Source organism: Egretta garzetta, unplaced genomic scaffold (genome assembly GCF_000687185.1).
Source record: "Egretta garzetta isolate BGI_Z169 unplaced genomic scaffold, ASM68718v1 scaffold182, whole genome shotgun sequence".
NCBI lineage: Eukaryota > Metazoa > Chordata > Aves > Pelecaniformes > Ardeidae > Egretta > Egretta garzetta.
In genome coordinates, this window is record NW_009258767.1 from 894371 (window position 1) to 908602 (window position 14232).

Sequence of the window (14232 nt, forward strand, 5' to 3'; positions counted from 1 at the left end):
CACCGGGGGCTGCCGGCCGGCCCGGGGCCGTTAGGCCGAGGAGCGCCCGTGCCGCCAAGGGGCTTCTCACAGAGGCCAGGAGCGACAGTCTGCCGTTGGTGATGTGCCCCTACTATCAAAGCGATAAAAATTGCTCCTTTTTGCCAAAAGAGGGCACCTCTTTCTCTGCCGGTCTGGTTACCGATTGCCTTCTCGGCAAGTTGTTCCACCTCCATCCTCCAACACCGGGCAGTCGAAGGGAAATTGTGTGTGGAAGACAGCGGCAGCTCTCCAGCCACAAGGTGGTTTGAAACTGCCTTATTTCCAGGGTCGAAGAACTCTCGATCCAAACCTTCTGGAAAAATCGTTGTTACTATAAAAAGAAAAAGCTAAACTCAGCAATATCTGGCAATTACCACAGTGCTGAATTCTACTTTAAAATGACTGGGGGCTAGGGTTCAGTTCTGTAAAACATATTAGCTTTCTTTCCAGAAAGCAGGTTAGTGAGATATTACTACAACATTTACTGCCTTCCCACCCCCCTTTTTTATTAATTATGTTGCAGTTAAAATGCAAGGGGAACTAACAGTAAGATCTTAGTAATTACAAATCTCCCTCAACGGGACATAATCGTATACTCGTGGGTAAGAGCCACTGATGGTCTCACAGGCTGAGGTGCATTCGCATCTTGGGTGTTGGTCAGACTCCTGGGGGTGGACTGGGGGCAGTTCTGTGCCGGTGTTTGAGGGAGGATCGATCACTGACTGCGTGGCAGCGAATTTGCACGGCAGAGGGAGAAGCCAAGTCCTTTTCCCACATCGCATGTGGAAACCAACGGCTGAGGATGAATGGGACTCATGATTCCTCTTTGTTCTCTCCTATTTGTTGTTATTCGTAGGTGAGACATAATGCATGCAGCATGTCGTAGGATTTTACTCCCTCTTCATTAGTCTTCAGCACAGACTGACATATGGCAATTAAAATTAGCAGCAATGCCGGAAGACATTAAACAGCCAAAAAGCCGAGGAAGATGAGATGCCAGTCAAACTAAACCAGACTCTGTGCCAAGTGCTAAAGGTAATCACATGCTTCCACAAAAAATGCTGGTGTATCTTTAAAAATGTTGGTACTTCCAATTAGAGGGGAAAAAAATCCCTGTATTTCCATGCTTTGCCAGTCTTTGCCAACCAGAAGGAAGACGGATCTGAATTGGTGCTCTCCCAGCCAGCAGAGGCAGCAGAACTGAGTGAGCACCCTCAGTCCCCTCTGAGGTCTCAGAATCATAGAATTGTTTAGGTTGGAAAAGACTTTTAAGATCAAGTCCAACTGTTAACCTAACACTGCCAAGTCCACTACTAAACCATGTGCCTAAGCAACCCATTTACACCTCTTTTAAATACTTCCAGGGATGGGGACTCAACCATGCCCCTGGGCAGCTTGTTCCAATGCTTGACAACCCTTTTGGTGAAGAAATTTTTCCTAATATCCAACCTAAACATCCCCTGGCGCAACTTGTAGCCATTTCCTCTCATCCTGTCGCTTGTTACGTGGGGGAAGAGACTGACCCCCACCTCACTACAGCCTCCTTTCAGGTAGTTGTAGAGGGTGGATAAAGTCTCCCCTCAGCCTCCTCTTCTCCAGGCTAAACAACCCCAGTTCCCTCAACAGCTCTTCATCAGACTTGTGCTCCAGACCCCTCATGAGCTTCATTGCCCTTCTCTGGACATGCTCCAGCGCCTCTATGATTTTCTTGGTAGTGCGGGGCCCAAAACCAAACACAATATTCAAGGTGCAGCCTCACCAATGCAGAGCATAGGGGAAGGGTGATTTCCCTGCTCCTACTGGCCACACTATTTCTGATACAAGCCAGGATGCTGTTGGCCTTCTTGGCTACTGGGTCACACTGCTGGCTCGTATTCAGCCGGCTGTCAACCAGCGCATCTCCATCCATTGAATTTGTTCTTGGGTGGCTTCGATTAGCATAGTGGGAACGGGAGCCTTTAACTGCTTGTAACTGTGACATCACTGGGATTGCGCAAGGGAATGTGAAGAGCAATCACATTATCCAAAGAATTATCCAAGGGAAGTTATTCACAGATATGGAGTTCCTCCTATTGTTTACATATTATTTTGCCAGTGAGGTACAGTTATTTTTGCATTGGTCTTGAGCGTAGAGGGACCATTACATTAATGCAGGTAAGGACATCTGGCACGCTTTTGAAAGACCGTGAAGTATACTACTGTCACTGGGCATCAAAAATTGCAGATTCCCTTAATTTGTCAAATTTGATCTTCACCAAACTAAAACACTATAAGGGACACACAGTGATTTAATCTCTTGAGAAAGCGGCTTTTAAGGACATGCTGCCTATTAAGGGATAGAGCAAGTGTGGGTTGATATTGACTGGAATCCTGAAATAGAAAATGAGAAGATGGCTGAAAAATATCACAGGTGTATCACCTCTTATTGTTTTAAGCTCCTTTTCTTCCTTTACTTCCCGTGTTTTAATTAAGGCACTTATTCTAAAGAATACTTTCTTGTAAAAAAGGTCACTATTTCCATTGCTCTTGGGTAGGTAGCTGGAAAAACTTGGGTACGTGCAGGGCACAGACAGTGTAATGATGCAGTCACCCATTCAGAGCTTTTAAGCAACGTTGGATAAAGAAATGCAATGTGTTAACTGGCATAAGGAAAAAAAAAAGTTATCTTTTAGTTTCAGGTAAAAAAAAAAAAGGTTAAACATGTTGTTGACATTTAAATCAACTCCAAATTGAAGTTAACATCTTGTGAGCCCGAACACAGAACGCTTTGCCATTAAGCCTCAGTGCAGTCACTTGTGGCATCGTTATCAGGAAACCTGCTGCATTTGCCTGACCCCCCAGCACCATGGGCTCGCGGCTCCCCAGTGTCTGTGTGTGCAGGTATTTAGTGACAGAAAGATTGGTGGTGGTGAGGCTTAGCACGATTGTAAATAATAGAAAAAAATCAATGTGTTCTGTTGATAATGTTAAATGATAACCCTGCAATTAAGAAAGCTGCAGTCACTGAGTACCCTATTAATGATTACTAACAAATGTCCGGTCAGAACAGAGCTATTATTAATGCATCAGCAAATTACTTGGAAGACTCATGAAGAGATTTAGTTACACTCTCTCATTGACAGTGTCAGTACTTTTTAATTGAACATCTCCTTCGGAAGTGATAACTAAAATGCACTGCTTATCTTTGGAGAAGCTACGGGAGAGCTGCAGTTTACTCCTGAGCAGATTTTGCACGTAATGAAACCTCTTGCTAGAGGAGCAAAGAAACCAGCCTTCTATTACATTTGATGCTGAACAAAACTTCTTCTGGAACTTAACATTGATGTTAACAAACTGATTTGAAAAAAATCCCAAAACTTCATGAACATGTGACACTTAGGGCATCTAGAGTAGGCTGAACTTTCCAACATCCCTGTTGCTTTGCCAGCAGTTTCAAAGAGATTGTATCTCTGGGGGAGTCCTACCGAATGTGAAGTAAGGAATCATAGAATCATTTGTGTTGGAAAACACCTTTAAGATTGTAGAGTCCAACCATTAGCCTAACACTGCCTAGTCCAACCATTAGCCTAACACTGCCTAGTCCAACCGTTAACCTAACACTGCCATTCCACCGCTAAACCATGTTCCTAAGCACAGTGTCTGCATATCTTTTAAATAGCTCCAGGGATGGGGACTCAACCACTTCCCCGGGCAGCCTGTTCCAGTGCTTGACAACCCTTTCGGTGAAGAAATTTTTCCTAATATCCAACCTAAACCTGCCCTGGCACATCTTGAGGACATTTCCTCTTGTGCTATTGCTTGTTACTTGGCAGAAGAGACCGACGCCCACTTCACTACAGCCTTCTTTCAGGCAGTTGCAGAGGGTGATAAGGTCTCCCCTGAGCCTCCTCTTCTCCAGGCTAAACAACCCCAGTTCCCTCAGACACTCCTCATCAGACTCATGCTCCAGACCCCTCGCCAATTTTGTTGCCCTTCTCTGAACATGTTGCAGCAACGCAACGTCTTTCTTGTAGTGAGGGTCCCAAAACTGAACACAGTATTCAAGGTGTGGCCTCACCACTCCCAGTTAGAGGGGAAGGGTGACTTCCCTGCTCCTGCTGGCCACACTATTTGCAATACAAGCCAGGATGCTGTTGGCCTTCTTGGCCACCTGGGCACACTGCTGGCTTGTATTCAGCTGGAATGTTGCTTCTTGCCTTGATGTAGTGCACTCATCCCTCACAAAGCAGAGGACACTTAGCAGTAAAGTCAACAGAACCTGGCTGTATAAAAGAGACTTTCAGGAATGAGAAATGTGAAAACGTTTTCCATCTCTTTCACATCGGTTGCTGAAGCGTGGCTGATAAAGATAATTGTATTCCAGTTTTCTTGGGGAGGACAATATTTCATTTATACTTAGAGAATACCCCATAGGGGTATTTTTATTTGAAGATATTTGCAAATTAAATTTCACAATTGAGAAATTGAGGCAGAGATAGACAGGGCTTAAAAGTCCCTTCAAGGGAGTCCTCAAGAGCTGTCCTCAAGAACAACTTCCCCTCTTGGCAGCCACTTTGCATTTGCATGCTGGTTATCTTCCAGCATTTCAATAGGTAAGAAAACCATGGTGGGGTCCATAGCTTAGTTTTCCAAATTGCATAACAACCAACCAGAACTCAGAGCAGAGTTTTTTTGTTTGTTCATGCTTGCTGGTACTGGAACTGTTAAAAAATTTGCATGTTAAAGGAGAAACAGAGACACGAATCAACTTGTGTAAAGTCAGAGTCAGAGCCAGAAGAAGAGTCTGTAGAAGAATCCAGGAGCCTGCCCTCTTTCCTCCATTCTAAGCAATGGAAAATGCTTTCAACTAAAGGATGAACTTTTTACTCTGGTTAATACAACGGGGTGACAATAACTTGAAAGCACTGCAGCAACATTTAGAAAGCAGTAACTGCGAATTAGTTTGAGCAGAGATAGGGTTTTGACAAACAGAGAAGCAAGAAAGCAAGTATATTACAAAAAGAAAAAAAGCCAAGCATATAGAGACTGTAGACCAACACGGGAACTTATTTCTCTGAACTTACACAGCTCCTTTCAGCCTCCAGTACTTTTTGCTATGTTTCTTTCTTACACCCTTCAGGATGCCAGTTACAGTTACTCAGATTAAAAGAAATTCACAGGTAAGAGAGAGGGAATGGTGTGACTACTGTCAGTGTTTGGCTAAAATTCTGACATCCTGGGTCACTGTGATTAATTCCATAGCTGTAAAATGTCAGCAACTTTATTGATGTCAGTAGAAATATCCGTGGGATTAGGTAGCGTCTAGCATTATAAAGAATATTACATCTCCATTCTAGCTTTTTCAAATACACACACTGGATGTCAGAGTATGTCACAGGGAATACCTATATATTGCATTAATTTACTGATTTCAATATTCAGTTCTTGGCATCATGTCTTTTTATTAATTTTCATTGACTTGGAATTTTTTGTGCAGTTATTTCTGTTGCTGTGTTCATATTTGTTTACTGGAAAGCAGGCTGGAATACCAAAATCATAGAAAACCTTAGCAGAAGAAAGTATGAGGAATTAACATATCACTAATTGCTGAAAAAAGCACATTGACACCTTTAGAAAGGCCACCGAGCGAGACAGCTGTAATATTGTTGCATGTTTGCACACCTAGCACAGAACAAAACACATGGTATCTTTTATGCCTTTTAACCGTCTATGATGCTGGATTTAATCTCAACTGCAGTTAAAAGATTCTGGACAGATCACTGTATCACGGTCTTGAACAAACCTAAATTAGATCATTGCTTTACTATGTGACTCCAACAAGAAATTGCACAGTGTTGTGCTGCCCTTGACAGGAGAGTTAACCTTTTCAGAATCACAAGCAACCATCATATTTCTTTCCTTGTCCCAGGAGGGAGTAAACTGGTATTACCCCATTACATTAGTGGCTAGAGTGATGCAGTCCAATAACGTGTCACTGTGAACCCAAATTTCCAGGCATCCATTGTGAACCCGAATATCCAGGTGTCCACCTTGACCTTTCCTTCTGCAGGGTGTATGGCAGCTCTACAGAGTTGGCTTCCCTTCCATGCTGGGACCTCTTTGATGGATGCTTCGCAACACCAGTGTGGGACCTGGTACAGCTGGGGGTTAGGAGTCAGCTGAGCTTTTACAAAACATAACCAATTGCATTAGCCATTAAAACTGGCTAGGGCTCCATCAAGTTGTTTTAGCCACTTAGGCACAGAAAAACGTACTGCTTCATTCTTTACAACCGAACTAGCACACTGCAGAAACGCATGCACATTGTTTGCACCGGCATGCATTGCTATGCATTAACAATAAATTCTTACACTGTTGTTGTAATGGCAATTGCAATTTTTGCTTGATTTTGAAGGGGGACCAGAACAGATTCTCAGCAGTAGCAAGAGAAATTAATCAGCAATTTATTTATTGAGTAAAAAAGATGTTGTGCTAAATAACAATTTCTTCTGCAGACAATGTTATTGACCTTTTTCTTTTTTTTTTTTTTTTTTTCCAATTCAAACTACCTTTTAAAAATAAAGGAGAAGCACACAGCTCTCAGACCTAAATATCACTTCGACCAAAGATCCCAGAGTCAAATCTAGTTACATACGTCAGACATTCTGCTGTGGGTGAGACTAATTTGCTTTCTCCTTCTCTTTATTCATACTTCCACTTTTCAAACGTTAGGGCCCTGACATGAAACAAAAAATGATTTGGGTGGTATGAAAAATGGAATTTCAAAATATGCTGCACAAGAGAAATTTTTAGATTTTATTTGGACAGTTAAGAGGTGTTCTTAAGTCTGTCTTGTCACGAAGCCCAGCCGTGTTTGGGCTGCAGAGGACCGACAGCAAAAGAGTTGCCACCCTGGAGTTGTAGTTATCTTCGGACAGTTACTTCACAACAAGTCTTCCTTGCTGTTCTGGAAGAGCACTGTTTAAACAGTTAAAACAGAACTACACGCGTATCTGTTTCAACCAAACTCAACCTTTATTTGAACCATTAGCTTGTCTCGCATCCCAAACTGTCCAGCAAACTAAACCCCCACCTTCACTCCTCTCCTCCAGCTCTGCCGCCCAGCAGCGCCTCACTTCCGTGCTTATAGCACATTCCAAGTTGCTTTGGGTCACAGCTCCACGTTGGAAAGATTTCCTGAGCTTTCCTAGCAGAACTGATCTCTTGGTTTATTTGTTCCCACTGAGGGACTTTGGAAGGATCTCCTGACACAGCATTAATCTGAGCCCTGGAGAGCTGAAGTTAAATCATGCCAAGTTCCTGGAAACTGAAAAATTCCAGCTGGAATATAATCAGCCTCAGAGCTGCTCAAATCACTCTATGACAAAACCAGAAATACTCCTATATGTAACATTAATAACTCACAATCCTCACAAATTAAGGATAAATGAACATTATTAGCCGACCTTCTAGAACTCTTAAAGCTTTCCTCATGTGAAGACACCTTCCTATTTAGAACTTCTCTAATTCTCACAGAATGAGAATTAAAATGAAAATATTCTGTTAAAAAGAAAGTACAACAATGAAGTTGTTATCTCAGTTTTTAGAGCACACTGCTCCATTTTCACATTATCTTATCTTCCCTGATCCCCATCTTTTCAAGCTCACACATGTAGCATAAGGGAAGGTGCAAGCAGAAAGCAGTTTTCCTGCCTATTCCATGGACATCCCAGCAGCACTCTGATCCATACTCGGCTCACATTATTTGCAAAGGTAAAGCCGTAAGAATGATTACCAGGCCTCTAAATTGCCAACATGGGCTAAGAAATGAGCAACCTAAATACCCAAGTTCCTGGTGTTTGCTGTGAAGACTGAGTGTAAAATTCTGCTGTGTTATAGGCAAGGCTATTCCCCTATCGAGCCCCATTTACCCTTTGAATGAGTTACCGTACAATAATTTCCCCAACAAGATCTCAAAGCCATAACCTTTTTGATTTGAAAGACCACCTGATAACTCCACCAGAGAACTTGAATGTAACCAGACAGGGTAGAACAACAGGGAAAGGATATGAAAGATGAAAAAGAAGTGGTACTTCGTAGTTTTTCTATGGATTGGTCTGTGATGGTGTAGGAAAATGAAAGAAAACATGATGATCTCCTAAACACGCACCTTTTCTGTGGTAATTTTTGAATGAAACAGGGATAGACATTAGATAAACATCAGAAAGTCATGCACTCCCAGTGTACTCCAAACCATCTTGGGGAATGACACGGCAAAACGAATGAGGTAGCACTGGAACAGCTACCTGGTCAGAGTATTTGGGATCCGGAGGGAATTCTGAATGAAGTACCACACTGTACTACAAGATTTCCAGGCTGCAGGACTAGTTGTTCGTACATTCCACAACGCTATTTAAGACTACTCTTCAGCATCCAAGCCCATCCACTTCAATTTAGTGTTTTGGACAGTACTTGGGTGCCTGCAAGGAGGCAAAAAAAGAGGATTAGGAAATCACTGACAAGAAGCCAAATACTGCAAGAAGCCAAACCAGCAAATATTAGAGCTTGCATTACAAGTGATAATTGCAAAGCAAAGTTTCAATACAATTTGAAATGTACACATTTAGAAGAAGATGTGACAAAGGATTTTTAAACAAGATTGACTTTATTTTTATTTAAATTCTACATAAAGTAACTTCTACTCCAGCTACTGGGGCCAACTGACGGTCTTGCAGAACAGTAAATTTTATATTCGTTACAGCTAAAAATGCAGAGACAATCTCTGAGAACAGTCTACTTGTTTTAATCTTGAAGAGCATATTAGGAACCACGGTAAGGAAAAAGCATATAAAAAGGTACTTAAAAATGCAGGTTCATTTATAACAATGTGGTTATAGATTCTCCAAGAATCTCCCTGTTATCATCATTTTAATATTTCTTTCAACTACAAATTAGCCATTACAGCAGACATCATAGCTTAAAAACCAGAGATAAGCAGTCTTGCACGTAGCGTGGCAGGTTCAGTGTCAGTAAGTGAAACGTCACAGAATACCAGAAACATTCATGATGGAACCCACATATTTCCATGTGTATCAGGGGCGTCAGTGTAAGGAATATTCCAAATCCATGGTTGATCTGTAAACCAAACCAAAAACATGCTCATGACAAATTCAGTTATTAAATGTCAAATTTTCATCCTCTTCCTCCCCTCCCTTTGGTCAAAATTCCCCCTTGTTTTCACATAACCCAATGTGCAATTTCAGTTTACTGGAAACTTTTATTCAGCTCTTTTTTAAAACCGTAAGATTTAGAGTTATCAAAAGGCTTTGCTTTCCCCTGAAATAGTTTTTTAAATACAATTATTGTAACCCAACATACTCCCCACCAGCTGTAAAAGATTTGTATTTCGGATGGTATACAAGAACAGTAATACAGCCAAATTTGGTTTGGCCCATAGGCAGCAAGTTTTGTGCTGTGTATCTCTTAACCCAACGGAATTATAAATAAGTGCTGCAATGTATTAATATTTTTCACACGGACAGAAAGAACTCTGAAATGTTCAATTTACACCTCACTTCTTCAAACATTACAACTTTAGATGAACAACAGGTTTGCAGCAGACAGTTCCTTCAGAACACAGAAGCTGTTTCCACTCTTGGGAAAGGCAACACAGCAGGAGCCAGCTGCAACCTACTCTAGGCTCGTTCTCCTACCATGTGCACGTTGCAGAGAAGCAGCTGGTCTACGAAGCCAAGCTATTACTCTACTTCTCTCAGGCTACTCCTACTGAAACACAGAGAAAACTCCTTCAATCCTTTCCATGATTTTTCTCAAATAAGTTTATATAAATCTACCCTGCTTCTTTTCTCCATCTACAAAATGAGCCCTGAAGGAAGCTGGTGACATTAATCTGTACAATGCATAGATTAAACTGAATTGTACTAAGGATGATGGGAGTAGTGCATTTATCGAAAACAAGCTACTCATCTACATGAAATACTATGTTTACTTGCTAAAGAAGATTCACTACATGCTTGTCAACTGAAATTTTAGATAAGCTATTCATTATGATTACTGTTGTCCAATTTTAAGTTTACAGGATCCAATGCCAGCTCTCACAATATATGAAGTGAGAATTACTGTAGCAAGAGGAGGAGAGTAAGAAAGTGACAGAAGCAGTAATGAAGGGATGTTATAAATTACACAACAGCACACTGTGACAAGAACCACGTACCAGTTAAGCATGGGGCAGGGAGAGCATTCCTACCAAGTACTCATTATCACTTGCTACTAGAGTGCGTTTAATTCTAGTCATGTAGTTCTGTATGTTGCAGTGAAACATATCCCAGCTATGCAAACATTTTACAAAAGCGTCTGTTCGCAGTAGTAAGAGGGTAATAAGAGAATGCTTTAAATTACAACAAAATTGAATCTGCTTGACTTGAAAAAAGACTTTATGTTTATAGTTTATGAAGACCGATAGGGATCACCAGAGAAAGAACAGCCTGTGTGACAAATGCCATCTTTCACGTAATGTTATTATAAGAGGACAATAAAAGCAAACATCCATGTCATCTCCTGATTAAAATCATGGCATAGCTTCTAGGTTGAAGAAGCAGTTGGCTAGCTTTTGGTTACAGTGGATAGGTGTTCCTTATATATTTCTAAAGTGTGCTCAACGTAGCAATCTTCCACGCCTTTGAAGTTCAGTTCTTCATTTCTGATACCCTAATTTTGTCTCAATGGCACCTTCTTGGATAACGAGTGTTATCTAGTGACCCAGTACCCTGCCTCCTCCTTGTCCCACTTAGAAGCAGCAGAACTCTAGCGCTAGAGTTAGCACACGGTAAAATGAATGGGGCTGTTCCTACCCCACTGCTACTTTAAGACCTCAAAGAATCCCCCCATTTTGAGATCATATTACAGAATATGAAATCATGAGCTGACAATGGTACAAGAAGGTTGTTTTCCAAATTTTAACAATAGTATTTTACAAATCCAGTATATCGTGTAGGTCAAAAACATGCCAGCAAGCCATCTCAAAACTTCATGTTCTCATAAGTATGACAGATGGCAGTACAGTATGTACAGCCAAAACCAGAAAAGTCTGTGAATTACAGTAACATGCAACTGAATAGCAAAGTATAAAACACAATTAAAGCATCTTTGTGATCCTCTTCCTACAGTTTAAAATATAAGTGTCTTTTGGACTGTGAGCGGAGAGCTGGATGACAGCTATTCCTGGTTGATTTCTAAACGCAGGGACTGATTCTTACATCATCTTTCACAGTATTTCATGAGTCTTCCAACTGAAAAATGTAGCTTTGAAGTAGTAAGTGTTCACATATATAAAAAGGTTGCTCACAAATAACCAGAGTTCTTCTGTCATATGTAGAGTCATTCTACATATACTTTCTAATGCGGCAAACTCACTCCCTGCTGCATGAGGCTGGAAAGTTCTCCCTTTCAACATCTGCAGAACGTGCACACTGTACTTCAGTCTCTTTTCTCCCCTCCCCTTTGGATGAGCATGGCATTGAAAAATGAACTCATCTTGTTCCTCTCAAAGCAAAAATCATGCCTGAAAGATCTCAAGAAAGGGGAAAGGCAGATGGGGTATAGATGTGAGATCTATAATAATATTCACAAACAAGGTGATTATTCCTCAAGGCCGGGATAATGACCACTCATTTAGGAAAAAAAGAAAAAGAAAACAAAAGCCAGTACTGCAGTTCAGAAGCAGGATTTGCTTTGTTTCTCAAAGTGTTGCTAGGGTGAGGAAAAAAAAAAAAAATCCTTTGCACTTTTCTGAAGCCTTTCCCATGTTGTTCTAAAAAACCCCCTTGATGTACTTATGTATCAAAGTTTCAAGTTCCTGCCATATGATTTCCTCAGTCAGTAAACTGTGTGATATCTAAATCACAAACTAAATGGTGTTCCTCAACTACAGCAAGCAGCTTGTACCTTTTCCCATGCAAAGGTACAAAACAACCCTGGGGCTGTATCCCTCTGTGTAATGTAAGTCTGTTGTAAAAAACTTCTCACTAGGGTGAAACAAAAGTGATCGGGGAAACAGTCCTCAAAGCACTCTGAATGAAATGTTGTGCTTTCATGAGGGGATCAGATCAACTTGTCTTGGTAAGAGAGATAATAGCAATAACGCCACTGAGATGTGACAATGGAGCTCAATGAGAAGATAATTTTATAAAACAAAATAGCAGTACTCATCTGAAAAGGGGGAAAAAAAATCTGAATATTATCAAAGGCATAAAGAAATTTCATTTATCAAGATATCTTGCTAAGTAAGATTGGCTGTTGTATGCATGTTTCCCAAATACCAGACTGGATCATTTTCTGTTTTCCTTCCAAGGAACTCTCAAATTATATTATTGGTCCATAGGTGTACTGGGTCTGGTTGAGATGGAGTTAATTTTCCCCATAGCAGCCCTCACAGTGCTGTGCTTTGTATGGGTAGCTAGAAAGGTGTTGATAACACACCAGTGTTTTGGCTGCTGCTGTGCAGTGCTCGCACAGCATCACTGCTGTCTCCTCAACATTGCCCCCCTCACCAGTAGGCTGAGGGTAGGCAAGATCTCAGGAGGGGACATAGCCAGGACAGCTGACCCAAACTGACCAAAGGGATATTTCATACCATATGACGTCAGCTCAGCAATAAAAGCTAAGAGAAAGGAGGAGGAAGGGGGGCATTCATTATTTACGATGTTGAGCAACTGCTATGCATACTGAAGCCCTGCTTCTGGGAAGTGGCTGGACATCACCTGCTGACGGGAAGTAGAGAATAAAATCTTTGTTTTCCTTTTGCTTCCATGCATGGCCTTTGCTTTTATTAAACTGCCTTTATCTTGACCCATGAGGGTTTTTTTTTCCATCTCATTTCTCCCTGTCCTGCTGAGGAGGGGAGTGATAGAGCAGGTTGGTGGCATCTGGCACCACAATAGGTTTCTTTTACCTTGGTATCATCAATACATTCAGCTTTCTCATAGTCAACAGCCTGAATCTGTTGCTTAACAGAGGAGTTCAGGACATTGCTGTATCTATATCTGTCACAATATCAAGTAGTACTATCAGCTGCCAGATAATTTTATTTTTAAAAATTCTTTAAATGCATTTGCTGAAGATGCAGCTGCTGCCCACAAATGGCCTTCTGCTGTTCAGCTAACTAGTGGAGGTGAAAAACCACAATTGCTCAAAACAGCAATTTGCCAAGAGTTAATAATGTATATATTGTACACAATGAATGTTATCTGCTAAAAATTAATGTAGTCCTTTGTCACGTCAGAGGAGAGATGATCTTAATCTTTATTTTAAAACTGCCAGATGTAAAACGTGCATGTTATTCCCTGCAGCAAGAGAAAGATGCAAGCTATGTATATAATGCATAATAAAACCGGTTTTTGCTGGTAATTTAAAGCAGCTGGGGAGAAATTGTCTAAAGGAAAATCGCCCAAGTTCTCTGTGCAACCTTAATTCTGAACTGTTAGGATGACATATTGTTACATTTCTTCAGACTTCAACTACAGGTCTTGCACTCTGCACAAAATGGATGAAATCACATATAAGTTCAACAACTAGACTGGGCACTATACATCTATCCTGAAAAAGAATAACCAAAATAACGTGCTTTTTTAAATTCTTGGGTTGACCAACTATTGAAGCAAAATATTGACCACCTGGTGAATTTGCCATCTCATGATGATGCTCTCAACTAATAATCTGAAGCATATCTTGGAAGGTCCCTCTTAGCCAAACAGAGGCTTTGAGCTCAAAGAAATGGGCTAGTAACATGTGGCAAATCAGATCAGACAATTTAGTGGCTCATTCTGGTCTTCAGGTCTGTAACCCTATCAAAACAACACATAGAACTGGTCAAACTAAATGATGACTCTGTAACTCAAATTTCCTCTCATATAAACTGTTAATTTCTTTGTGGTCATTATAAAAAGCTTGAAAAAACCCAGGGTTTGCTGTGTACTCAGATGTTACCCTTGGACTCTGAGAGGCCATCTGAGGAAGTGTCTGATGTCAAGATGTCTTAAGACAGCTTCAATCTCAAACTGAAGGTTTACCAGTCAATAGTAATGCTTTTGGTTCCACCTAGGAAGGAAATGGATGCCACCACAAAGTGAGATTGGTTCCAACCCCCGCTCCCCGCCACCCACTCCGGTGTATGAACTACAATCATAGAATCATAGAATCATAGAATCATAGAAT

At 41.1% G+C, this 14232-nt stretch overlaps 1 protein-coding gene across 1 annotated transcript in view; it reads right to left on the reverse strand.

Moving 5' to 3' along the window:
• Positions 1 to 8881: 8881 nt before the first annotated feature.
• Positions 8882 to 14232, reverse strand: part of TDP1 (tyrosyl-DNA phosphodiesterase 1) — a 50677-nt gene continuing 45326 nt past the window's right edge. The window contains exon 15 of the mRNA XM_009649344.2: positions 8882 to 9135. Coding sequence (XP_009647639.1) covers positions 9062 to 9135 — 74 coding nt within the window. The 3' untranslated portion in view covers positions 8882 to 9061. The remainder of the gene's footprint in view (positions 9136 to 14232) is intronic.